General features: G+C 48.8%; 2 protein-coding genes and 2 long non-coding RNA genes across 7 annotated transcripts; 2 read left to right on the top strand and 2 right to left on the bottom strand.

Moving 5' to 3' along the window:
- Positions 1-3: 3 nt before the first annotated feature.
- On the bottom strand, positions 4-18,603 carry LOC135323221 (uncharacterized). 4 transcript variants are annotated; one of them, XR_010384491.1, is made up of 5 exons: positions 18,207-18,603; positions 15,494-15,803; positions 8,283-8,394; positions 6,570-6,690; positions 4-1,393 (listed from the first exon to the last, which is right to left on the bottom strand). It is a non-coding gene; the product is annotated as an uncharacterized LOC135323221 (long non-coding RNA). The 4 variants fall into 4 exon arrangements; XR_010384489.1 differs by lacking the exons at positions 4-1,393; positions 6,570-6,690 and having other exon boundaries at positions 7,516-8,394; XR_010384490.1 differs by lacking the exons at positions 4-1,393; positions 6,570-6,690 and having other exon boundaries at positions 7,516-8,394; positions 18,214-18,603.
- On the top strand, positions 12,509-13,235 carry RNF222 (ring finger protein 222). Its single transcript, XM_064495250.1, has one exon. The coding sequence runs from the start codon at positions 12,574-12,576 to the stop codon at positions 13,207-13,209; it is 636 nt and encodes a 211-aa protein (XP_064351320.1). The 5' UTR covers positions 12,509-12,573; the 3' UTR covers positions 13,210-13,235.
- A 1,294-nt stretch (positions 18,604-19,897) lies between the features above and the next one.
- On the top strand, positions 19,898-23,843 carry RPL26 (ribosomal protein L26). The gene is made up of 3 exons (XM_010996470.3): positions 19,898-20,065; positions 21,147-21,287; positions 23,672-23,843. Exons 1-3 carry the CDS (start codon positions 19,898-19,900, stop codon positions 23,798-23,800), a joined length of 438 nt encoding a protein of 145 aa, XP_010994772.2. The 3' UTR covers positions 23,801-23,843.
- Positions 19,904-24,489, bottom strand: LOC135323218 (uncharacterized). Its single transcript, XR_010384488.1, has 2 exons — positions 24,386-24,489; positions 19,904-20,464 (listed from the first exon to the last, which is right to left on the bottom strand). It is a non-coding gene; the product is annotated as an uncharacterized LOC135323218 (long non-coding RNA).
- Positions 24,490-24,599: the final 110 nt, after the last annotated feature.

Genomic DNA, 24,599 nt, shown 5'->3' with positions numbered 1-24,599 from the left:
GATGCTGAAGAAATATCACCCTATTTAAAGTATTTAGGTAAACATTTAGGTAGATCACTTAGGGCATCTGGGCTGCGGACGCCATGGCCATGGCGCTGAGGTTTGCAGACTGGCAAAGCTTTGCAGGAGGGCAAGGCCAGGGAGATCCTCGGCTCCTCTTAGCTCCTCTCACAACCCCTAAAGATGTGAAATGGAGGGGTGCCTGAGCTGACAGAAGTCTGGCTCTTCCATCCCGGGCCTTGCTCTGCACCCCATCTCTAGAAGGAAGTCTGCTTAGCCTGCAGCTTACTTAAATCTCCCTCAAAATCAGCCTTAGGTCTGCCACCTGATCAGGAGACCTGTTCTCCTCCTGGCTCTTGTCCTCAGCTCCCTGGCTCCCCTTTTTCAGATGACAGATACCTTGATAACTGAGATGGCACCTTCTTAAGGATTACCTCTCACCTTTGCTCCTTCCAATTTATGACCCCACGAGGGCTGCCTGCCTGCCTCCATTCTCCTCTTACTGTATCCCCAAGCCTTGTTGAGGCTTTACTTACACCAGGCACTGTGCTAAGGGTTTTACATACAGTATCCTGATTTAATTCTCAGATAACTCTCTAAAGGAAAGGCTGTTCCTATTTCTATTTTACAGATGAGGAAACTGAGTCCCAACGAGGTCAGGCGACTGGCTCGACTTCAGTTTGTATGATAGACGTGTCAGTGGGGTTTTACTCCAGGAAGCTGTAAACCCTCCCACCTACCACGTTGCAGAGAGAAGGGACATTGTAGTCAGCATATTCTAAGTTTTGGAACTACTGAGCGTGAATCATCACCAGGGAGCTTGTTAGAAATGCAGAACCTCAGGCCCCCACCCCATTCTGACTGAGTTATAATTTGCATTTTCACAAGAGAACCAGGTGATTGGTTTGCTTAGTTGAAGTCTGAGCCACCGGTCTGAATTGAATTGAATGGATGATGCAATACAGGCACCCACAGGCAAAGAGCACCACAAGACTCCGGATGTTGGGGACTTCGCGGAATCACAGAGCCAGAAAGTTATAGTTCCGAGGCTCCCGGTGTCTGTTTCCACTTCATAGGTGCTCAAGCAAAAATCTCAAGTCTGGAAGCCTGGGTAGCGATCGGACGGCTTAGAGCGCCACCTGCTGGTCACCATTAACTACGCATCACACGTTTCGGCTTCAGTCATCCCCTTCCCAGAGCGGCAGCTCACGTGTCTGCAGCGGCACTCTTGGGGATTTTTGAAGTTCTCCTCAGCCCGGTTTATTTCTTCTTCTCCTTTAGCCTTAACATTCACCATTCGTTATTCCTGTCACCGGTTCGGATAACATTATTGCAGCACTCCATGTTTGCTTGGCCTCTTGACCTCAATTCATTAGGCGTTTGTCAGCTCCTACTGGGTTAAAGCGTAAGAACTAGAGCATTCCTCTCTTCACTAACATCAGAGCAAGTGGGGAACCAGGCCCTTAGTGTTACAACCAAGACATAAAGAGTTTCCTTAAGGAAAGCAGTGGAAAGAATCCCCCTTACTTCAAAGTGTTTTCTTTCTGTACAGAATCCTGGTTACTTAAGTTCTGCCCATTTTGGCTACACTCTGAAGTCTTAAAACAGCTGCATGTGTGTGTGGTGGGGGGTATCTAATTTTTACATTGTTCTCTAAAAGAATCCTAATCTGATACAAGCCACTCTGTCATGACCAGAAGCAAAAATCAACTAATATACATCCTTTAAAAAGATAATTCCTGCTGTTCTGTGGAAAATGTACCATGGGGGAAGGGTGAGAGAAAAGCAGAACAGGAAGGGAAGTTTAAAAGCCGTTTCAGCTTTCCATGCAAGTTGCTGATGGTGTCTAGAGCTAGGATATTGACAGACAGTGATGACAGGCAGAAGTAGAAGACTTTGAGGGTTATTTTTAGGGGGGTAGGTGGGTAAAGATTAAGTTATAATAATACTCAGGCAAGGTGAGTGAGAGTGACAAGAGGCAATTTCATACGCTGCTGGAGGGAGCCTAAATTGGTACAGCCTTTATGCAAGGAAAGTCGACCATTTTTTTTTTTTTTTTACCATGTCTTTAAAACTATGTTAGACTTTGACTTGTCAATTCCATTTCTAACAATTAGTTTAAAGAATGAAACAGAATAAAGGAAACCTAATTTAAAATGAAGTTGGGTGGCCAGAAGGGGGAGCCCTCACACATTATGACTCCGTATCAACTATTGACCCCAACAGGAAAAATTCTCCTTGCCAGACAAGCCCAGCCAATGGGAAGCACCCCACCATCCAGAACTCTCTTTTTCCTCCAATGGACTTTCCTCAAAACAACCCCTCGCAACTGCCATCTTGTTCTCTATAAAGTAACATTCCTCTCCTCTGCTAGACTTACCTATGGCTTTAGCTTTAGCTACAGCTTGCTTGCCCCAACCTGCAATTCCTCTGCTATTCTGGATAAAAAAAAAAAAAATTTTTTTTTTTTTTTTGCTGGCAAAATAACCAGCTGTTTGTTTTTAGGGTCGACTTGCAATAAAAAACATATTGCAGAAAATTTTTATAATAAGGGAAAATTAGAAACAACTTAAATGTCAATCAATAGATTAACTGAATGACTACATCCATTAAAAATGATGGTGTAAAAGAATATTTAATGGGGATCACAAGATAACAACTGAAAAAAACCAAGTCTGAAGAGTATTCAGTGTGATCTCACTTATTTTGAAATAACTACACATTATAATTATACATTATATAATGTATAATTATTTTCACTTAAGTATATATTTATACATATAAAATATGTATAGGGCCTGGAAGAATAAACACCAAAATATTTATAATAATTATCTGCAGGGGTGGTATAGAGCTTACGTGTTTCTTTTTCACTTTTATGCTTTTATGAAATTTCCACGTTTCTTCCAACAGTAGTGCTATTTTTATAAAAAGAAAAAATACGTTTTTTCGCTCCTGACTTTGTCCCTGACCCTGGCTTTACCTGGCTCGAGCACTAGGAGTCTCAGTTGTCAGGGAGGCCTTCAGTTCTAGGATGACGAGTGAAGACTCAGACTCCTCCAGCAAAGGCTGATGTGCCTTTCATCAAGCACTCTCTCTGGCAACTGCCACCACCCCAGGAAGCGGGGAGATTTCCCTTCCACATACTGCCCTGCAAACAAATCTCTGTGCCTCCCCCCTCTTTGGTTTCCCTTCCCCTACCTGTCCCAGAGCATCTCTGCCCCTGAAGTTAGCGATTTTCAGGGCCCGTGTGTTTTATGATGGTGAGAGAGTGGCGGTGGGAGGGCACCCAGACCAGGTGAGCTGCGGGCTGGCGCGGGGTTGGGACATTACTCAGCCGTCCTGCTCGCCCAGTGCCCAACCCCTGCTGCTACCCTCTGCCTCCTGCCACAGCCCGCACCCTCGGGTCACCGTCCATCCTTGCCCGTTTTATCCTCAAGTCCAAGCTATTTTTCTCCTTCTTAGGATTCCTTTGGTTGATTCCACTCAGCGGCTTCCAGGCCAGTGGGCTCTCAAGCATTTAAATTCAGCCTCGGGTTTAGCCTTGAAAAGTCCTGAAGTGGCTTCTGTCAGCTCTGAGATCCCAAGCCTCTGTCACTCTGCAGGTCGTCATCCCATGTTCGTCTCAAAACAGCATAAGCCAAGGTCCGTGTGCTCCACAACTTCAGGTGGCACACGAGAGAAACTTTTTTTTTTTTTTTACAGTATGTGTTAATTTTGCTGCTTATTAAAAATATAATTAGAACATCAGACCTGTGATCTCACACTGTGAATGCTCAGAATGAGACAAAAGTAAATATTTGTGTTTAAAATCTGCCTCCGTTTTTTGTTGTTGTTTCTTTTTTTTTTAAGAAAAATCAATTGTACATGTGGTACTTTGATGTGGCAAAAAATACCAAGACAAACTGCTAGAAGTTCTCCTTGGAGGATTCTTCCTTTAAAAGCCCCAGATTCCTTCACAAGGCCTTCCCTCTTCCCCAGCCCATCTGTATCCCACCCAGACACCTGCAGGAGGACCTGCCCAAGGCCATGCTCTTTCGGACAGCATTGGTGCGCCGCAGCTAAGTAAGGCTCTCACCCAGGGGCGGGCTCACCCTCCAGTCTCCAGCCAGACCAGAGGTTCTCAGTCCATTATGACTTTGAGGAGGGAATTTTGGTGTGGATTCCAAAAGAGTTTAGAATAGAATTGAGAATGATTGCCTTGCCCAAACTTCTCTTGTGCAAACACACACACACATGCACACACGCACACACCCTGACCCTACACGTGTGAGCTAAGCTTAAGACAGTAGATTTATTCCTTTAACGAACATCAGGTTATTGAGCTCTGCTGATACCAGGCCCTGTGCTGGAGTCGACAGAGATGAGTTAGGACCCCCTCCTTTAAGATCTGAAAAGATAGAGGTGCCAGGGGAGAGGTGATGAGGTAGAAAGGCATTTCAGCCAAGAAAAAAAAATTATAAAAATATCAGAGCCCCTGAAACCCAAGGCCATCAAGGGATCTGAACTGAAAGCCACCACTGTAGCCACACTGTGACCAAGGGTAAGGGGACAAACAGAGAGAGTCTGGGAAAGGCAGCGAGGGCCCCATGAGCCGACTGAGGAGGGGGGACTCTGTACTGAGGGCAGTGGGGAGCCAGGGAAGTCTTCAGAGAGAGGGGGGAAGATGAGGAGGGGCATCTATGAAGGTGCTCTGTGGCTCTGAGTCCCTGGGTGCAGGCTGGGCCGAGGCGGGGAATGAAAGCAGCCCTTGTCTGCCTACCGAGCCTGCGTCTTTGTTTTCTGTTCAAAGGCTCCAGGCTACATAATAATGGGGGCAGAGCCCAAGGGGGTGGGACAAATGAAACAGGTAAGACGGAGAGAGATTTCAGAAGCGTGGGCAGCCTTGGGGCGGCAGGAGGCAAGCCCAGGAAATTCACAGGGGTATGAATGAACTGAAACCCCAAAGCAGACTCTGAGCTGGTTGGCACCAAGCAGGGCAACTGCAGATGGGAGAGGGGACGGTCAGGGTTGCAGCCAACTCAGAGTCCTCCCCTGGTCTTACTGTGGGGAATGTGGCCTCACCCCAGAGGCCCCAGAAGCTGGTGGCAGGGAGGGGAGCAGGGCACCTTGAAGGCTTAACCTTTGAATGAGCCTCCCTGGGGACCAGAGGATCCCCCTTCTTCGCACTTTGGGGCCCTTCGGCCCTCCCTGGTTAGACCTTCCCATCTGCCCATATTCCCAGGCCAATCAAGATGCTAATGAGTGGAGGAGACAGGGCGGGAGGAGGGTCAAGGATCATGTGCACAGATACCTCCAGCCCCAAAGGCATCATTTAAGTGCAACCACCATGAGTGTACACAAGGGTGCAGCCAGCTTCCCCCCACCCCTGGACCCCAGCCCCTATTCCCTGCCCTGCCTCCCTTGCATGACCATCCTCATCCAGAGCCAGCACTGAGCAAGCCTCCACTGGCCAAATATGGGCAGTCAGTGCACACCCTAAGTGGCGAACCGCCCTTGGTGTCCCTGACCAGAGCCCAGTCAGCGATCCAGGCCTGCCCGCAGCAGTGCGTTCAGCTGTAGAATATCACTGTCAGGTGTCTGACCACGACGGCAGTGACAGAAAAAAACAAGAGGCTCAGAACCCACATATCCCATAGTTAGATTCCACCATTAGCATACACTATTCTTTTTTTGTTTGTTTTAATTTTTCCCATTTTATTTGGGGGGGGTAATTAGGTTTATTTATTTGTAATGGAGGCACTGGGGCTTGAACCCAGGACCTCATGCATGCTAAGCACGCACTCTATGACTGAGCAATGCCCACCCCGACCCCCAGCATGCACTGTTCTTACATCATTACATATTAATCCATTCATTCATCCATCCAATTAAAACATATACAGAATGGGGGGTATAGCTCAGTGGTAGAGTGCATGCTTAGCGTTCAATTCTCAGTACCTCCCTTAATAAAGTAAAATTTTAAAAAACTTAAAAAATATATATATATATATAGAATGAAGTTTCCTAGGCCCCTCTCAAGACCTGCTAAGTCCTGAGACAGGGCCTAGAAATCTGTATGTCTAACCAGTTCTCTGGGTGGTTCTGCTATTTGGGAACTCCTGTCCTGGTCCAGATAGCCATTCCATGCAGAAACCTACCTGCAGTCAATCGGCAGTCAGGCAGCCAGCCTTACCTGAGATTCTTCCTTTGCCTGGAAGCTTCCTACCTTCAGAGAGGTCTCTCCAAGGAAGGTCTTAACTTTTGGGGCCAAAATGATCTCCGGACACATCTCCATCCTGGCCGGCCTCTTCCCCAAAACACACTTCAGTGTCTCAGCGACACCACCCACAATGTGGCCCCAGAACTGGACACAGCTTTCCAATGTGGCCTGAGCAGAGCAGAGGCCACTGGTCCCATCCTCTCTGAGCTGAAAACTAGTCTTCCACCATTCATCCTTGCATTTCTCTGCTGAGAAAGGCAAGACACTAGCTAATGGGATGGAGGGATGTGCAACAGATCCTTTATTCACCAAGCCAGGACCAGGCTGGCCAGGCCCCTGGAAGCAGAAGGTGTTCAAGTCCTCTTACCCATCTTAGGCCTCCTCTTGCTGCCATGATGATGATGATGGAGACAGTGACAGATGTTGATGGAGCCCTTAATGCAGAAGAGCATGGCTCCAGGCACATCATCTGCATCCATTCATTTAATCTACACAAAACCAGAGTAGGTCATATTATCTCCATTTTTCAGATGAAGCAACTGAGGCTCAAAGGGATTAAGTAATTTATCCAAAGGTACAGGTACTTTCTCTTTATATAAACACACACACAGCCCTGGATTCACAAGTTCATGCACTAATCTCAGTGTCCCCGAGCTCCCTACTGTCAAATCCTATAGGCTGGGTCCTTCTGGCTAATACACCATGCTCTCAAGCTTTCCTGACTACAAATTCCTCTCTGCCTGTCCAAACTTAACAGGCCTATGTCCTGCTCTGTTAGCACATCGCTAGGTGGCTGGAGACAACCTGGTAAATAAAATTAAGCTAAGGTTTCTCCAGCTGATACACTTACTCTCTCAGTATGCATATATATATATTATATATATTTATATATAAATGATGTGTATATACATATGCATGTGTATATCTAATTTTTAAAGTGGAATTCTTATTTTGGAACACAAAACCATAGCAGACTATGATAATATTTATATATTCAAGGTAATCTTCAAAGTCAAACTTCATGGCAGGACCAGCAGAAAAGATTTGGGAACTTCATGTATTGACCCCAAATCACATCACGTTAGACTGAATCTAAGGACAGCCTGGCCTGGCTCAGTCCCCTCCCCAGGGGACACACAGGGCATTGATGCTGAGTATTTGAGAGTAATTTTCAGGAACCCCCAGGAAGCTCTGGCAGAATCAGGAGCCACACTCCTGAAGGGACCCCTGGAGGTGCTGATGAAAGGGGAAACATTGGGGCAGCCCTCTGGGACTAGAGTTGCAAAATGAAATATAGGATGCCCAATGAAATCTGAGTTCTAGATAATTTATTAGTGTAAGTAGATCCCAAGTATTAAAATTTTTTAAGTTGGTTGAGGCAACATTGGTTTCTCTGGTGCAAGTTTCCCGTGTACATCATATTTCTACTTCTGTATACACTACAGCGTGCTCACCACCAAAAGTTTATTTTCCATCTGTCACCCAACAGTTGGTTCCCCTGTACCCATTAGTAGTTCCCAAATATTGCACTGAGCACACAGACTAAAAAACTGCAGTTTTTCTGAAATCCAGATGTACCTGGGCAGTCTGCACACATTCAGGGAAAGAACAGGAGGGACATTATGACAGGTGGTACTGTGTCGGGGGGTGGTGGCTGGGGCACTGCCCTGACCCACATCCCCCACCAGCCTCTAGGTGGCCATGGAGCCAGGCCAGGGTTGGTCGGGTGAGGGAGGAGCCATCCTGGGGTGCCCTGCGGGGGTCACACTCATGCTTGGCTAAGTCTTGGATCCAGGAACCTCCTGTGTCAGAAGAAAACCAATTTCTTGAGGACTGGCCTCCAGCCCTGAGAGGCCCAGCAGTCCCCCTCCACTTTGCTTCTGCCTTATTCTTGATTATTTTTTTCTGATCATGAAAGGAACACAGATTCAAATGTCACAGGAACGGATAAGTCAGAAAGTTCCTCTGGAGATTACTGTCAAGTTGGATGTGGCTTCTTCCAGATTCCTCCTCAATAAAAGTGTTCACGCACGATCATCCTTTCCATAGACAGAACCGTACACGCTGTTCTGGAACTTACTTCTGTTTAACACAGTAGCAGGGACTTCCGTGCAGGTGTGTTTCTCCCTCATTGCGTTTACTCCGCCTCCTTCTTTACGCACTGGTGTTTGGTCTTCTGGAGCTGAGCGCCTCTGAGTGAGGGATGAATGACAAATGCTCAGAAGCACATCACCCAAATATTTGTATATGACTTTGGGTGGCAAAGCCTTACTGAGGCTGATTTCCCCTTCACCCTGTGCCGGGCAGGGGAGCAGCGGGGTGGGGGGAAGGTCGCTGAAACGGGTCCAGGAGGCTGAAGGACTGTGAGTGTGACTTTCTTGTTGTTGGGATGGGGAGAGCCATCTCTAAGGAGCCTCCATCAAAGAGCTCCTGGGTCACACCATCATCATGAGACTCTGTGTTTGTCTGGAGCACTCACCCCCAGGCTCCTCCTCAAGCCAGGGAGCCCCTTTCCTAGCATCCTCATCAAGGTCACCTGACTCCAGCAGGGGCCAAACCCCTGGGCAACGCCAAGAGCCTCCCGGCCTCAAACGGGTTGGGCGACATTCACTTCCTGGCGCTGTCCTCCCGACCTGCTCAGTCATTAGGAAATGCCCTGGCGGCGGCAGCTGTCCCAGTGACAGCAGCAGGAGGACGTGCCGCCTGCCTGACACCTCTGGGTGGCTCAGATCTGCTCTGCGGAGGCCCTGGGTAGAAGGTGGATGCTGCTCGCCTTGGTCCCGGCCAGAGTGAGTCTGGGGGCTGGGCTGGAGGGGAGGAAGGGGTGGGATGCAATCAGAGCTTGGCAGGGTTCTGCGGTGGCACTGGAGTGATGCTGAGGTAGGTGTGTGTGTGTGTGTGTGTGTGTGTGTGTGTGTGTGTGTGTGTGGTGGGGAACTGGTCACAGCTAAAACTATAAGGTCTTGTCTTGGGGAACCCAGGAGGGAGACCCAGGTGCCTAGAAGTCTTGCTCTGCCTCACAGGCTCACTGTCCCAGGGTGGGGAGGCAGGGGTCACCCGAGCTGGTGACACCCCACCAGTCCTCACAATGGGCTGCTGCTGCGAGGTATGACAGACACACAGAAAGCTGTGCGTGTCTAACATCTACAGCTGCATTCTGGAGCTCTCGTTAGGTGTCTTCATCCCTGGATGTTTGTGAAATTGGCACTTGTGTAGAGGTGTGAGGGCTGGGACCTCCCGTGCTGCCACATTCTTCACCTACTCCTGGACCAAGGTCTGGAGGCTCATGCAAACCCTCGCTAGAGGCAGTGGTGCCCAGCACGGGCTGCGGAGCCAGGCTGGCCCGGCCTCGCGTCCCTGGTCTGCCCTGTACTAGCAGCCTGACTTTGAACAAGTTACTTAAGCCTCGGCTCCCTCATTTGTAAAACAGAGATAATGTCTACCTCCCAGGGTTGTTGTCACCATGAAATGAGGAAGGGATGCAAAATGCCAAGCACATAATTAGTGGTCAGGAAAGAGCCGCTGTTGTAATTATTTATTATTAGCTCGACACTGGTCCCACCTCTCCCAGGAAGACTTTCCAGCCCTCCTCCCCCCACAATTTCCTCAAGCACCAATGGGGATGCATATAATGTCCTGCACTGTTACTCCGCTCATCTGCACCCAAACCAGAGCATGTTCCCATTTCTTCTGCTGCCCTCTCCTCTGCCCCAGCATCCAAGACAGAGTCAGGCCCGTAAGAGGAACTCAAGGATGGAGAATGAAATGGAATTAAGAGGAAGGGAGGGACAGCAGGAGGGAGGCGTCAGGGAGACTGAGAAAGGGAGGTGAGAAGGTGGGGATGGGCGGGTGGCATCGTCCAGATGTAAATGGCCTGCCTCTCTCAAAACACAGGAAGGGGAAGGGATTGTGCAGAGAGGCTGTCGGTGGGGACCTGGGATGCATCCTTTAAATTTTTCCTTAAACTCAGTCCTCCCTGCTCCCCTGCTCATCCTAAGGAGAATAGTGCCTCCTGACTTGGCTAATATCTACTCACCCAATCTACCCTCTGATGCTAATAATGTTCTCTATACCACCTATGAAATCAATCAATCTCTCTCTCTGCCATCTCCCTCTCTGTCACCTCGGACAAGTCACGTCCCCCTCTTGGGACCTGGGTCTGCTCACCTATAAAACCAGATTTTACTAAATGACCTCAAAAGTCCTTTCTCCGCACCATTCCTCCTTTTTAAAATCTTTTTCAAGAAAATTTATAAATGTTCACTAGGCTCTAAAGCTTCCTGAAGGGCTTTCTTGCTCACTGCTGATCTCCAGTGCCCAGCCTAGTAACCTGCATGCAGCAGGTGTTCAGTATTTTCTGAACAATTGGCTGGCTGGATGGAGGGATGGATAGATAAATGGATGCACTTGAGAACATCCCCAGTTTAGACATTTGCAAGTGTGTTACGAAACAAAAATGACTGAGAAACACTGGAATCACCAGCTTAATTGTCTATTGCCCATCACTTACCTAATCCATTGTCATCTTGTTCAGTTATTCTAATTTGAGGAGAGCTGCCCTCTTCCAGGGTGTGATTTTTTAATTTATTATTATTATTATTTTTTAGTTATCTACGTAATAAGGAACATTCAGGGAGCAGACGGAAGGCAGGCACAAGGAGGGGAAAGGACTCAGCCTGCCTTAACAATGACACCTGCTGTTTACTGAGCACTTACTGTGGGCCAGACTCCACTCACGTTAGCTCACTTAATACTCTGAACAACCCTGAAAGGGAAGTAGTACTATTATCATCAATCCCATCTTAGAGATGGGAAACTAAGGCTTGGGTAGGTTAAGCAATTTGCAGACAGTAACGAGATCAAGGATCTGAACCCAGCTGCAAAGACTGAGCACCCAAACCCCCAGCCCCAACCTGGGGAGCACACCGAGCAGCTCAGAGACCAAGGTTTGGAAACCCCTGCAAAGGTTTCTGTGCTGCCGCCAGGGTCCCCAGCTCCCTCTCCCCACCTCCACACATTTCTGCTCTTTCTTACTTTGGGGACATTTGCAACTTGGCAAAGTGGACTTGGAACCAAGCCAAGAGAGGCGAGAGATTCCAAAAGATTTCTGATTGAACAAATGATAGTTTGTCTTTCCTATTAATTCACCTTGGTCCCACTGTGTCCTCTCTCAGGCTTGGGGGCTGCCCATAATGTAACAGTTGCCAGCGTGTCCAGAAGTCTTTTGTCTACGTCCCTGGTGGAAGAATGTATGAACAGGTGACCACAGTTCTTTCTAAAGACCCTGTTTAGATGAGTGTAGACTACACAGCTGTGATACTGCGGACACGCGGACCGCATCAAATACCCAAACAGGTGTTTCCCCTCAAATCATCACCTTGGGAAACTGTGCTTAATCCAACAATGCTGCCATTGCTGAGAGCATTCTTGGGGCCTCTCAGGTCTCAGATAAAGTCTGAAACCCACCTGTCACATTATGGTGACTCTCCATCTTTGATTTGAAACAGTCTCAGGCCACTTGACTCCTCATTTACTTTCTCCCCAGGCTGGGCACCAGTGGCTCTTGGTCATTTCCAAAATACCAGACACGTTCTCAAAGGATGAAACTCTGCCTTCACAGAGGTTGACCCGAAGGTTCTCTCGCTGCCTCGGGCAGGCCTCTGAGAAGAATCTGAAGGATGACTGAGCTGTGGCGGGCAGAGGAATGAGCCCGCAGCTCCCCAACGTGACTGCGTGGCGGGCTAGTGGGCATTTGGATGTGTAAGTTCTGAGTTTTATTTTCAAAACAGTCACTGCTGTACGAGGCACACGCCGCACAGAGGAATTCGGTCCAGTGGCCGAGTACAATCCAGTGGGTCAGTCAGCCCCTGAGCGGGGAGACTGAGGGGTGGCAGAGGACTTGCTGGACAACAGCCTCTCTGCACATTGGAGCCTGGACTGAGGCTGGGGGAGATGGGTGCTCCTGCCTCCACTCTGGCATCGAACCAGGAAGAGGCAAGGTGGTGACTTCGCTGTGCATATATGTCATGGCTGAGGTGAGGTGTCAGAGAGGCGACACCTTCCTCACACCAGAAACCTCCTTCCACAGTCCAGCGTGGCTGGGATCGCTCCTTGTCTCCCAATCCCCTTCTGGAAGCGGCCCCTCATCCCTCCTAAAGGTCTTGGTTTAATGCAGGGAGGTCACTGAGGAGGAGCAGCAAAATGAAAGGGTAGGAGGAAAAGGAAGAGGACAGGAGAGGAGACAGGGAGGAGGCGGCAGAAGCAGAGGCGCAGCAGGGAGGCTGGGAGGGGGGCACAGGAGGAAAAGGCACCGATGCTCACGCAGTGGCCCTTCCCGCCCACAGCTAGGGCCCTGCCCTCCCGGAGCGGCCATGTCCGAGGTGGAGAGCAAGGACAGCTCGGGCAGCGAGTGCCCCGTGTGCTACGAGAAGTTCCGCGATCTGGAGGGCGCCAGCCGGACGCTGAGCTGCGGCCACGTGTTCTGCCATGACTGCCTCGTCAAGTACCTGCTGTCCACCCGAGTGGACGGGCAGGTCCAGAGGACCATCGTCTGCCCCGTCTGCCGCTATGTCACCTTCCTCAGCAAGAAGAGCTCCCGCTGGCCCTCCATGCTGGACAAGAGCTCCCAGACCCTGGCCGTGCCCGTGGGCCTGCCCCCAGTGCCACCACCGGATGCCCTGGGCCACACCAACCCCCTGGCCGTCTCCCAGCCTGTCTGGAGGCCGTCCCCAAGTCAGGGTGGCCAGCTGCCCTTGGACCTGCCGCCCAGCCTGCCCCGGGAGCCGCAGATCTTTATCATCAGCCGCCACGGGATGCCCCTGGGGGAGCAGGAGAGCATCCTGCCACGGCGCAGCCTAGCTGAGCTCTCGGAGGCCTCCCCGGCGCCCAGCTCCACCCGGTCGTTCTGCTGCCGCTCCCGGGCCCTCCTGCTCATCACCCTCATCACCGTGGTGGCTGTGGTAGCTGCCATCCTGCCCTGGGTGCTGCTGGTGAGGAAGCAGGCGTGAGCAGTGGCACCTGCGGGGGCCACCGAGCCAGGCTTGGCCTGAGAGCTGCTCTGGCACAGCCAGGCTGGAGGGGTCTGGCGCAGCCCTGGTCCAGGGGCAGCCCGGGGCATCTCCCCACCTTGGGCTCCCCACTCCCAGAGGGGCTCAGACACGACAAGGGGCAGGATTGCCAAGGCCAGAGCTGAGCTGAGCAGCTGAGCTGCAGGCTGAAATGGAAATGCCAGGTTCCAGGCCAGGGAGGAAAATGTGATGGCCAGCCTTGGCAGGTACCTCCTCTTTCCCCTAGGCTAGAACTGAGCAAAGTAGGAAGATGGGTGCTACCCCTCAGTGGGCTCCCCGGCCCGGAGGTGTGGCCCTTATCTGCCAGGTGACCCACCTGAGGCCAGGTAGGGCTCCATGCGGGGACAAGGAAGTCCTGATGACACATCCTGCCAGATGGGGGCCCACTGGCAGGACTCCTCAGGTCAGAATGCCCACACAGCGTCCTCCAGCTTGCGCCCAGGGACAAACAGAGGGGGTGGCACCAGGGCTGAAGGCACTTGTGTTCCCCCGAATCTCAGGGTCCACCTATGACCCTCACAGCTGGGCACCTGCCACCTTCCCACCCCCAAATCACCCGCCTGGAAGGTCTTCCCCGAGGGAGATGCTGATCTCAGAGGCTGCGGCCCAGGATTCCTGGGGGAAGTAACAGAAAAGGGGAGCTGAGGCCATGTCAGGAATTGGGGTTTGCTGACAGAAGCCGAGGCTAGAAGAATGACCACAAACAGAGCCAGAGGTCTCCCCAAGCCTCCCAGGCCCAAAAATGGTCCAAAGTTTGAGTGCTGGGGTTCTCGAGGATGGCCTGCAAGGTAGGGAGTCCAGGGGAAGCCTGGTGGCCGGGGCTTGAGTCACCTGAGAACTATGTGGGCAAACACAGCCCTGGGGGCTCCTGCTTCCCTCCCAGCCCAGGTCCTCCTCCTCATGACCAACCACTCATTCATGAGAGGCCACACCAGCTGGGCCAGTTCCGAGGTGGATTCCCAGGCTGGGCTGGGCAAGGAAGGGTGGGGAAGGGAACAGCTGTGCTTGACAGGGACGCGGCTGACTCGGTGACCGCCAGAGCCCAGGTGCTGTGGGCAGCCAGCCAGGGCCTCTTCACCTGGGGACCCCACCCTGGACCCTCATCCTTCATGAGGACCTTGGAAAAATCTCAGGTTGGGTCCGGGGAGCAAGCCATTCGGGGACAGCTGTTTTCTGTTTATTAAGGCCCATAAGTCAATGAGCCATCATCTTAATTTTCGGATTAAGAACAGCAAAAACCTCAAGCTCTTCTCTCAAACAGGTGGTTGTTGGCAGCCCAGGTGTGACAACAGCTAAGCCCTCTTCAGCCCACACCTCTCTCGGCAAAGTTTGCTGACTGTCGGGAGAGAAATGGCGCCCCGCCTCTCACCTCGTTCCTAAAAGCCTGCAGTGGTGGTCATGTGGGGACCCCCAGGGGATGGGAGCCACGCTACAGGGGACTTCTGGACACAAGAGGGCTGATTGAAAGCACTTTCGGGCTTCTCTGCGCTCTTTTCACAACTGGAGAAGAGCACAGGTGCTACTGGGGGGACCCAGGCAGATTCATGGGGGAAATATTTATTATAGGAATTAAAATGTTAAATTTACAAAGACTCTAGTGAGTCCATTTTAACCACAACCAGGCTGCTTTAAACACTTCTATGAATTTCTAGGGACCTGATTTTAGTCTTTGCAGATTCCACTGTGTTTGCCAAAAGTGGATTCCAAAATACCTGTAGTGTTTTCATGTTGTTCAGCGGTGACTTGTCAATGGCACTTCTTTTATTTTCAATGAATGTCAAGAGCTATTTTTTAAATAAAGGTATATATTTTCTCAAAGATTCCAGAGACATTGCAAATGTGGGTGGGAAGCACAGAGCTGATGAAAAAAACAGTCACTAAAGGTGCAGGGACATTATGCGGCTGTAAAAAGAACAAGGAAAGTCTCCAGGATCCAACAGCCAATGGGAGAAGGCAAAGTGTGGAACACTGGGTATCAGATACAGTTTGTGTGTAAAAGTAGGGGAATGAGACTTTGCATTCCAGTTTGCTTATTTGTCCATAAAGCAATTGGAAAGATATTAAAAAAAAAAAAAAAAAACTAGTAACAGTGATGAACTGTGGAAGGGGGATGAGAAAGCGATGGAGTGGGAAAGGGATTTCTGAACCAAGCAAACGTATGTATTATTCAAAAATTAAACTGAAAAATTATATTAGAAGCTAAAGATATCTTCCGTGTACACACCTGTTGCCTGGTGAGGAGCTGGTCCCAAGAACATTCAAGAGCCACCAGGTCACCTGTCCGGCAGTTCCAGAGTGTCAGCTCCCGGCTCAGTGGGGCTGGTCTGTCTGGTTAGAGGTGTGACATATTAGGCTTTACAGTCATTTCAGGAAGGAAGGTAAAAAGTTTGATATTCTCAATGTTTCTAAGACCCTGGGAAATTCTTTGGGCCTCATCATTTGATGTGCTTGTTCTGATTCCTTCTTCTCCATCTTTCCTTTCCTTTCTCAGATAAAATCTTTTCGCTTTAAGCAACCAGCCTGGGGTCCGGGTACTATGGAAAGATAACACCATGGATAAACAGATAGACAGACAGACGGACACCCGAGGTTAAGCATAAACAGTTGCTCTTTTCTTCCCCCCTTGTCCAGAGGCATCCCCCCTCCATACACACACACACACACACACTCACACACACACACTCACTTTGCTACCTCCCATCACAATAACCTTTGACGTTCATACACACTGGGCCTATCAAGTGTGCAGAAGGGTCCACATGTGGCAGGTGGGCCCTGAACGAGGGTTACCAGGAGCCTGGGTGCACTTTAGAGACCTCTCCCCACCACTGCTGGGGTCCGTGACCTCCACCCTCAGTGAAGCCTGATGACTCACAGGCCACGCTTCTCCCACCTCCACCTCTCGCTTTGAGCTCCTTCTCGATCCAAGTGTCCTCTCTTGGCACAGAATAAACAACCTTGCTCCACCCTCACAACTTGTCACTTTCCTGCACCCTCCTCTGGCCCAGGACAAGCGACCACCACAACAGCGTCTCAGCACACACTACAGGCACTTCCGACAAGCGGCGCTGGTGCAGGCCTCTGGGCCTGGCTCGGGCATCTCCCTCCACCTGGAACGGGCTTCCTTCCTTGTCTACCCGGAAAACCCCCACCCAGCTCGCCAGAAACAGTTCGAGGGTTACCTTAAAGGCGTCCCCACCCCACCTGAGTTAGAATTGGCCACTCCCACTGCATCTCCATCATCCTCCCAAGCCACTTTATTACTTGGGTTTGTTGACAAGTCCATGCCCTCCTCCTAAACAGTGTGCTCCTTGAGGAGAGGCTAAATCTCACCGATCTTGGTAAGATCATACCAAGTGCCTGGCACAGAATTTAGCAAAGAGTAAAAGCTGGACAAATATTTGAAAAATGCATGAGTGAGTGAATGAATGAATAAACAAATAAACATGATGGTTGGGTGTTCAGAAAAAAGTTTCGTTCATGAAGGTAGGCATGTGATCTGGGTAATTCCTGCTTTGGTATGTCTTAGGGTTTCTCAGAGACCACCTTCAAAATGACCCTAAGGAGCCAATTTGAAAGGACTCATGTTAAGAGGAATGGGAGGAAGAGAGCGAGAGAGAAGGCAGCCAGGTGCAATGGCTTGAGGACCACAGGGGTGGAGCCAAGATGCCCAACAGACATTTGTGAAGATAAACAGACTCCAGAACTAGGCTACCAGCAATTTGCATCTGCGTGTACCATTTCCATCTTCACCCTGTATAAAGTGGTTATGCTTCCAAATGGTGGGCTGAAGGTTTAATTTCAATGACTCAGTGTTGGATGGAAGGAGGGAGGTGAGGATGCCTGAGAGGGCTGGGGGGACAGCAGGGAGTGATGGGGAGGCTGAAGAAACAAAGAGGGAAGAGAGGAAGATGATGGGGAGACCTGAAGAAAAGATGATTAAAAAAACTAGTAAAGACAAGAAGAGGAGGGGGTGAAACTGTGAAGACCAGAAAGGAAGGCAAGGGAAGAATGCAGGAGCCTCCCATGGCTCCCTATGGCTCTCAGTGTCCAAAGCAAACTCAGCTCAGCCCAGAGCCCCGTGGGCTCATCCCTGAATGCCTCTCATGCCAGCCACAGGACCTGGCTCCTGGAGACAGTGCGTCATGGGGCTTCATACCTCCGTGCCTTCCCTCAAGCTATTCCCACTGCCTCATGGCGCTAATTTTAACATTCCTCAAAACTCAGTCAAGGATGACCTCACCCCAGGTGCTCCCTGACCCCAGAGCTCTCTTGCGTTCCCAAAGCCCAGGAGCACCAAGAGCAGGTGGGCTCAGTGAGTCCTTCTCTGGGGTCCTGTGGTTGTTGATTCCATTGTTTCTCTCTGCTCTTAGACGATGAGCTTCCCGCAGGAAGAAACTTTGACTAATTTCATTTTGCAACTCTAACGTCCACGAAAGATGTTCCATAAACATTTGTTGAAAAGAACTGAATTTTTGAATTATGAATGAAATCTGGGGCTATTTCTTCACAGCATGTTTAAGAACACTACTATTTTCAATCACGAAAACACATGTTTTTGACTGACTCCACCCTGGGCCCTCAAGGATCTGGTTTCTCACTCTTTGACTTGACCCCATGGGTTCCTACAGATTGGGACCATACCCCCAGTTACCAGAAGGGGCTGGGAAGCCAACCTGCACAGGTTCGTCTATAACCGACGGGTTCTGTATAACCTTGCACAAGTTCCTCTCACTTCTCTGTGCCTCGGTGTCCCCATCTGTAAAATGGGACAATACCAGGATCACCAGACTACTTTGTGGATTAAAGGAGCTAAAAATGCAAAGGGATTAGAAGAGCGTCCCTAGCATTCAGCAAGCTCACTACATCTTAAGTATCAGGAGATGCGTGTCTTCCCTCAGTATGACACCTACATTATTCATTCAACAGAAACCGACCTCCTACCGGGTGCGCGGCCGGGCATGCGGCGGGAGTTCACCCCGCGCTGCAGTCCTCTGCAGGGGAGCGCACTATCGCCCCGCTTCCACCGGATCCTGAACTGAAGGAGGGCACGCAGCAAAACTCGGAAAAGGGCACAGCTCTCTGCGTGGAAAGACTTCCTCACGCCGCGATCCTTCAAAGTGTGGTCTCGAACCAACACCATTGGCATCACCTGGGAGCTCGTGAGAAACGCGGTTCAGACCTACTTCCGCAGGGTCGGGGGCGGACCCGTGACCCCAGTCTTCGGAAAGCCTCTAGACGGCTGGAGCCGAACCTCGGGCGGGCCCCGCGGAGTAGTCAGCACGAGCCGGGCTGGAGCTGGTTACCGGACAGGTTCGTTCGAGACGCCCACGCCCTTGGCCCAGGCTGAGATATCCAGGTGACCTAGGTAACCGGCCGGCCGGGGGCCCCAGCGCCACCTGGCGGCCAAATGTAGGACATGCCCTTTCCCGGCCAAAGGGGTCCCCGCCGCTTGGTGCTGGGAAGTGAAGGGACAAGGGTCCATGGGGCCGCTCGTTCCCTCAACACCCGCGGGGGCTACCCAGACCCTGACCATCCCCCGTCACTCTCCTCTGAACCATCGTTCCCAAAGGACGCAGCTGCAGAACCCAGAGCTCCGAAGGGAGGCACCGGGACCTGGAGAAGGGTTTTGCAGCCCCTTGCAGTTCCCCTCCGAGCCAAAAGATGACACTAGTCATTAACTTCTTTCCTAGTTTCCTCTCCGCGTTCAAACTCCGCGCCCCTCTCATTCCAAGAGACTACGGTCTCGCGAGATCTTCTCATAAACTTACAGAACCGGAAGCAGCGTGTGGATCTCTTCCCTTTCGCGGCCATCGCTGAAACGCCAGCGGGTGAGAATTTGCTGGGACAGCGCGTGCAATCCGGAGCCATCTGTTCACGGGCACGGTGGCTCTCTACCCTGGGGGCTCCGATACTGTTCTGCCGGCAAAGTAGCACCCAGGGAGGGGGGCCAAGATGGTCTTGAGCTATTTTTCTCCCAGCTCAAGTGCCGCCGGGCTGGGGAAGGGAGGAGGAAAGAGGGTTTGAGGACTCGGAAACGGGAGCTGAAGGGGACGGGGCGGTGGAATCTAGTCTGGACAGTGTAGTGTTCTAAAGATATAACTTTATGGAGTTTCAGACCGCGCTCGCCCTTTGTAAGGCTTTTTTTTTTTGGACCCTATTTCTGTGCAATTTCCTGGTTCAGGATGGGGGGCCTGGTTTCATTCATTTTGGAGGGGACTAAATATATTCACGCTCAACTTTGTGGATGAACGTCGCTCTTTCTAAAACGTGATGCTGTATTTGAATTGAATTGTCAGTCTGCTTTGCTCTAATTCAGCAGAGATGTGAGTCCTGTCTTAAGTTTTCCTACCCAGTATTTACGGAGTTTCACAGTGTAAACCAAAAATTTAATTAAAACAAATGTGTTGCTAGTGAAGAGTCCTTTTATTCCATAAGCAAGTAAAGAAAACATCCCACTAAGGCAATTTTAGTTCCAGCAGTTTTTGGTAGAGTTAAAGAACATGTTAGTTTCCGTGAGCATTCTGAACTTTCAAGATGAAATTGTTGGCAGTTACTTGTTTGTAAACTGAGTGAGACTTTGGTCGTTTGAGGGTTTACACCTCTTTTAACTTTTTCTTTAGCCAAAATGAAGTTCAATCCCTTCGTGACTTCTGACCGAAGCAAGAACCGTAAAAGGCATTTCAATGCACCTTCCCACATTCGCAGGAAGATTATGTCTTCTCCTCTTTCCAAAGAGCTGAGACAGAAGTACAATGTTCGATCCATGCCCATCCGAAAGGATGATGAAGTTCAGGTATGTGCCCAGTTCGGGCGTCTTGGCTAATATCCCGCCCGTTTGACATACAGGAGGGATTGTATTCAGAAAGTGATACATCTGAGACACTGGCTCCCAGAACACGGTTGCAAAAGGAGTTGAGTCAGGGACTGAAAAACAAAAAGGATGCCGTGCTCTTCACCTTTACTCTTTGGTGAAAATCAACTGTCCCAAGCATCAGATGCAGTCAAACAAGATGGTTCGGAATCTGGACATTAGCTTGGGGTTATCTTTTTTCTGGGTATGTTTGGTAGTTGAAGAGGCATTTGAGGACCAATAAACAATTCTGCGTCTGAGTCATAATCCAGATATAGAAGTTGTAACTGAAGCACAGTTTCACATGGTTGTTTGAGAGGACCACCAGATTATTTGCTGAATCTATTAAAGTGAAAATGTTTGTAAATGTTTCTTAGCTGTAACTTGCAGCTAGTGATTAAAAGATTCAAGCAGTCTCTAAAGCAACTTACATGTTATTGACATTTCATGAGCTTTAACGCTATGTGAGAGTCTGCAGCTGGAAAGAAACATCTGTCTAGAAGCACTTTGGCAAGCTGAGGCTCACTGGGACTCCTGGGTAGAGAATGATGTTAGTTAACCTTTTGGAAAGAGGTGGGTTGCTCCCTTAAGTTTTTTCTGCTGCCCACTCTTTGGCACTGATTTGAACACTTTAATAGGTTGTGAATTAAATATTTGTAGCCTGTGGCCTGTTCCCTTTGAGATGCAGTGACAGTTCCCTTGTCAATTTTGTACAGAAAACCAAGGTGGGCTTGTTGCTTATTTTTAACCATTTTACAAGCCCCTCATTGCTGGTGGATCATGGGCGGTAGGGTTGCACTGTCCATCACGGTAGTTTTATATGGAGCATAGTTTATCTGCAGGTTAATTAAAGCCAGAGATAGAACTATTGGCATATTTCTATCGATGATTCAGTCTCTCAAAATTGCAAGAACCTATATATCTGATAGAATGAATGGTGCTCACCTGACTCATAGTTCTCCTGATTTACAAGTTTAATGTTCTTTTATCCACATACATCTGTTGTTTTTGAATTTGTGTTTAGGTTGTACGAGGGCACTACAAAGGGCAACAGATTGGCAAAGTAGTCCAGGTTTACAGGAAGAAATACGTCATCTACATTGAACGAGTGCAGCGGGAGAAGGCGAATGGCACGACTGTCCACGTGGGCATTCACCCCAGCAAGGTGGGTGTTTCTGAGAATGCTTGAGAGGGGAGAAGGAAATGACAGCAGTTGCTGGCAAATGTGATTGCTTGTCTATAGACCAATCCCAAAGAAACAGATTTAGGTGTGCTGGAATCCAGTCTTAAAGCCAATACTATATTTTAATTAAGTATTTTAACAGCACTTGTTTTTTATGAAGTTAAGATGTCTTTGTCATTATGTATATGTAAGATACCTTTGCCTTAAAGGTTATTAGTCAGCTGATGGATCTAACAATGGGTAGATCCTAAGATCTAGGAAATACGGTAATTTTTAGACGATATGGAGCTGATACCCTGTGTATTAAATGGAACTGAGTAAGTAGTAAGGCAGGTTTACAACCCTGCAAAGTAGGCTTTCAGCCATTTGCAGGTGGGAAAAACCTGGAGCTCAGGCTACATCCCACTGGTCATGGTATCTAAACCAGGATAAAAGATATGGTCTAATTCTCATGTCCTGGACTTTAACGTGAAGCAGTGTCTCATTTCTCTGTTAAAAAAATTACATTTAACAAATTTATATTGGATAGCACAGGGAACTATATTCAATACCTTGTAGTAACTTGTGGTGGAAAAGAACATGAAAATGAATATATGTCTGTTCATGTATGACTGAAGCATTATGCTGTACACCAGAGGTTGACACATTGTAAACTGACTATACCTCAATAAAAATAGATGTACACTCAAAAAAATGTTTACTATAAAGGTAATGAATGCACTTGGTGCCTGTTCAAATACTGAGGTTTTTTTAGGATCTTGAGTTGGCACCATAAATCTAATCTTCAAACTACAGAAAAGTCGAAAGACTAGTTCAGTGAAACAGCTGCTGCATATCTTTCACCTAGAATTCATAATTAACATTTTCTTTCCTTCTTGCATGATTACAAGCATCATGACACTTCACCTCTTAATTACTTCAGTGTGTATCTCCTAAGAGTAACGATTTTCCTGTTCTTTATTTACTTAAGTTATATTTTTGCCCCGACCATGAGATTAGCTGTTGTCAAGGTCACCAATCCAGTGACTGATTGGAAGTGTTTTTTGAACTTTATGCAGCATTTGATACAGTTGATCTCCCTCTTTGTGGCTTAGTCGTCAACTCTTAATCCAGACAGACCTCGATATCCAGTTGACTATCTTCCATTTCAACTTGGATATCTGATCAATATCTCAAAACTGACATGTTTAAGACTCCTGGTTTTATCCTTGAAACTTTGAAGTTTGCTGCCATCACAGCATGTGTCAGCTCTGTCCTAACTGCTCAGGCCAAAATACCATTATTGATCATTATGCTCCCCACATCAGTCATTTAAGCCCTGTTGACTTACTGTCACATGTTATTCAGAATCCTGTCTGCTTGTTACCATCAGAGTGGCCTACAAGACTGCCTGATCTCCTGTCACCAGCTCCCTGAGGTCATCTTATTCTACTCTCCTTGTTCTAGTCTGCTGGCCCCATTGCTGTTCCTACAGCCATGCTACTCAATGTGCCTGCTGGTTGGCAGTGTCTCCTGGCAACTTGATAGAATTGTAAATTCTGTTCCCAGGTCTACCAAAGCAGGATTTGGGGATGGGACTTGGGGATCTATTTTAACAAGCCCTTCAGGTACACTCAAGTTTGAGAAACATAGATGTTCTCCTGCCTCTGGACCTTTGTACTTGCTGTTGTCTTTGGAACACTTCACTCCTCATAGGTCTCTTTAGATGCAACCCTATCCATAGGGCCTTGCGGATCACGATGGGATTAGCCCCTGTTCTCCAGCATTCCATCTCACACTAGATACAAGCTCCAAGGCGGCAGAGGTTGTCTTTTGGTCACCATGCCGTATTTCCAGACCTCGTTCAGTGTTGTCTTCCTCCTTCCCTCTCCTGCCTTCATAAGACTAAAATTTATCATAATCTGGGCATCTTCAGTGACTAGATCTGTTTGCATAAGGTCTGTTCTGTGACTTCATTAAAGCTTTTGCAGGTTGAAGCATGTGTGGAGACTACATATTTCCAGTTTACGGTACTAACATTGCTATAGAAACAAATGTGTATGATTTGGTTAGCTTATAAAACTGGAGTGAGAGGAATGGAACAGTTGATACATTTTGCAGTAGAAAAAGAAGCTGATTTTATAATAAAACACAGAAGAGGATGTGAGAACCACTGATGCCACATTGCCTTCTCTTTGTTGGTGGAGCATTAGTGAACATTAATTTAAGCCAAGTTTGTTCGAGGGTAAAGAATCATTTCTGGCACTGAGTGTTCAGGCATCCACTACCACAGGTTTGGGAAGTGGGATTGAATGTTGGGCCTTCCCATGTGTTCTGTATTGGTAGTTATTTAAAGCTTAAAAGAGTTTTTTCTTACTTTTGTGCAGGTGGTTATCACCAGACTAAAACTGGACAAAGACCGCAAAAAGATCCTCGAACGTAAAGCGAAGTCTCGCCAAGTAGGAAAGGAAAAGGGCAAATACAAGGAAGAAACAATTGAAAAGATGCAGGAATAAAGTAATCTTGTATACAGCTTTCATTAAAAACTGTTAAAATGAAGACACTTCGTTTATGTGTGGTGCTTTGGGGGCACCGCGTAATTTTCAGCGTCAGTTTTCAGGGAAGTTCAGGTGATGGTAGCTGTCTAGGCAAACAACACCTGTCTTATGCCTTGATTCCTCTAATGAAAAGTACTATTTTAAAGAGTTTTGTTTGTTTTTTTTAACTAACTTGGAGCGTCAGTTACTTAATAATAGAGATGCTTACTTTCTAAAAAAAATCCTGAAATCAGGACTAATAAAGTAGTGATTTTCTTACAGCAGGCAGCATTATTTTAAGCTACAGTGGAATACCCGAGGGCCCCCTTTAGTCTTGTTTTCTGCTGTGGAGATGGGTGAATGCCATTAGAACCAAAACAGATCTTTAAGTTACAATCTGAAGCAAGTGTTTATCTAAAACGCAGGTTCTCTCTGAGGATTGGGTGATAAGGTGCACCCAGTAATTGCTGGCAACGCTCGTGCGCGCCCCGCCTCACTTTAGCCACGTAAGCGCACAGAACGACGAGTGCGGTTTTACTTTACAGGCTGGAGGCGAGCACTTACCTTGGAGCCTCTGCTACAACGCAGGGGATAGACCTGAGTTAGCGGCTGGCTTAGCCGAGGTCACCTTCCGGCCCCAGGTGCCACCTTGGTGACCTCACCGCAGCTTCCGTCCACCACGCTGCGGCCTGCAAGCTGGGCGGGGCCGCTGAGACCCTATCTCGAGCCTAGAACTGGCGTGAGGCGTCTTCCCACCTGGCGGCGCCGGCGGCTGCTC

This window comes from Camelus dromedarius, chromosome 16 (genome assembly GCF_036321535.1).
Source record: "Camelus dromedarius isolate mCamDro1 chromosome 16, mCamDro1.pat, whole genome shotgun sequence".
Classification (NCBI taxonomy): domain Eukaryota; kingdom Metazoa; phylum Chordata; class Mammalia; order Artiodactyla; family Camelidae; genus Camelus; species Camelus dromedarius.
The sequence above is the reverse complement of the archived record's forward strand: the minus strand, read 5'-3'. Positions and strand labels throughout refer to the sequence as shown.

What these genes read in the sequence shown, in the direction of transcription:
- RNF222 (XM_064495250.1), top strand. Translation starts at nt 12,574, where the DNA reads ATGTCCGAGGTGGAGAGCAAGGACAGCTCGGGCAGCGAGTGCCCCGTG.
- RPL26 (XM_010996470.3), top strand. Translation starts at nt 19,898, where the DNA reads ATGAAGTTCAATCCCTTCGTGACTTCTGACCGAAGCAAGAACCGTAAA. An exon ending in GAAAGGATGATGAAGTTCAG is followed by an intron (nt 20,066 to 21,146) that starts GTATGTGCCCAG and finishes ATTTGTGTTTAG; the next exon opens with GTTGTACGAGGGCACTACAA. An exon ending in TGGGCATTCACCCCAGCAAG is followed by an intron (nt 21,288 to 23,671) that starts GTGGGTGTTTCT and finishes ACTTTTGTGCAG; the next exon opens with GTGGTTATCACCAGACTAAA.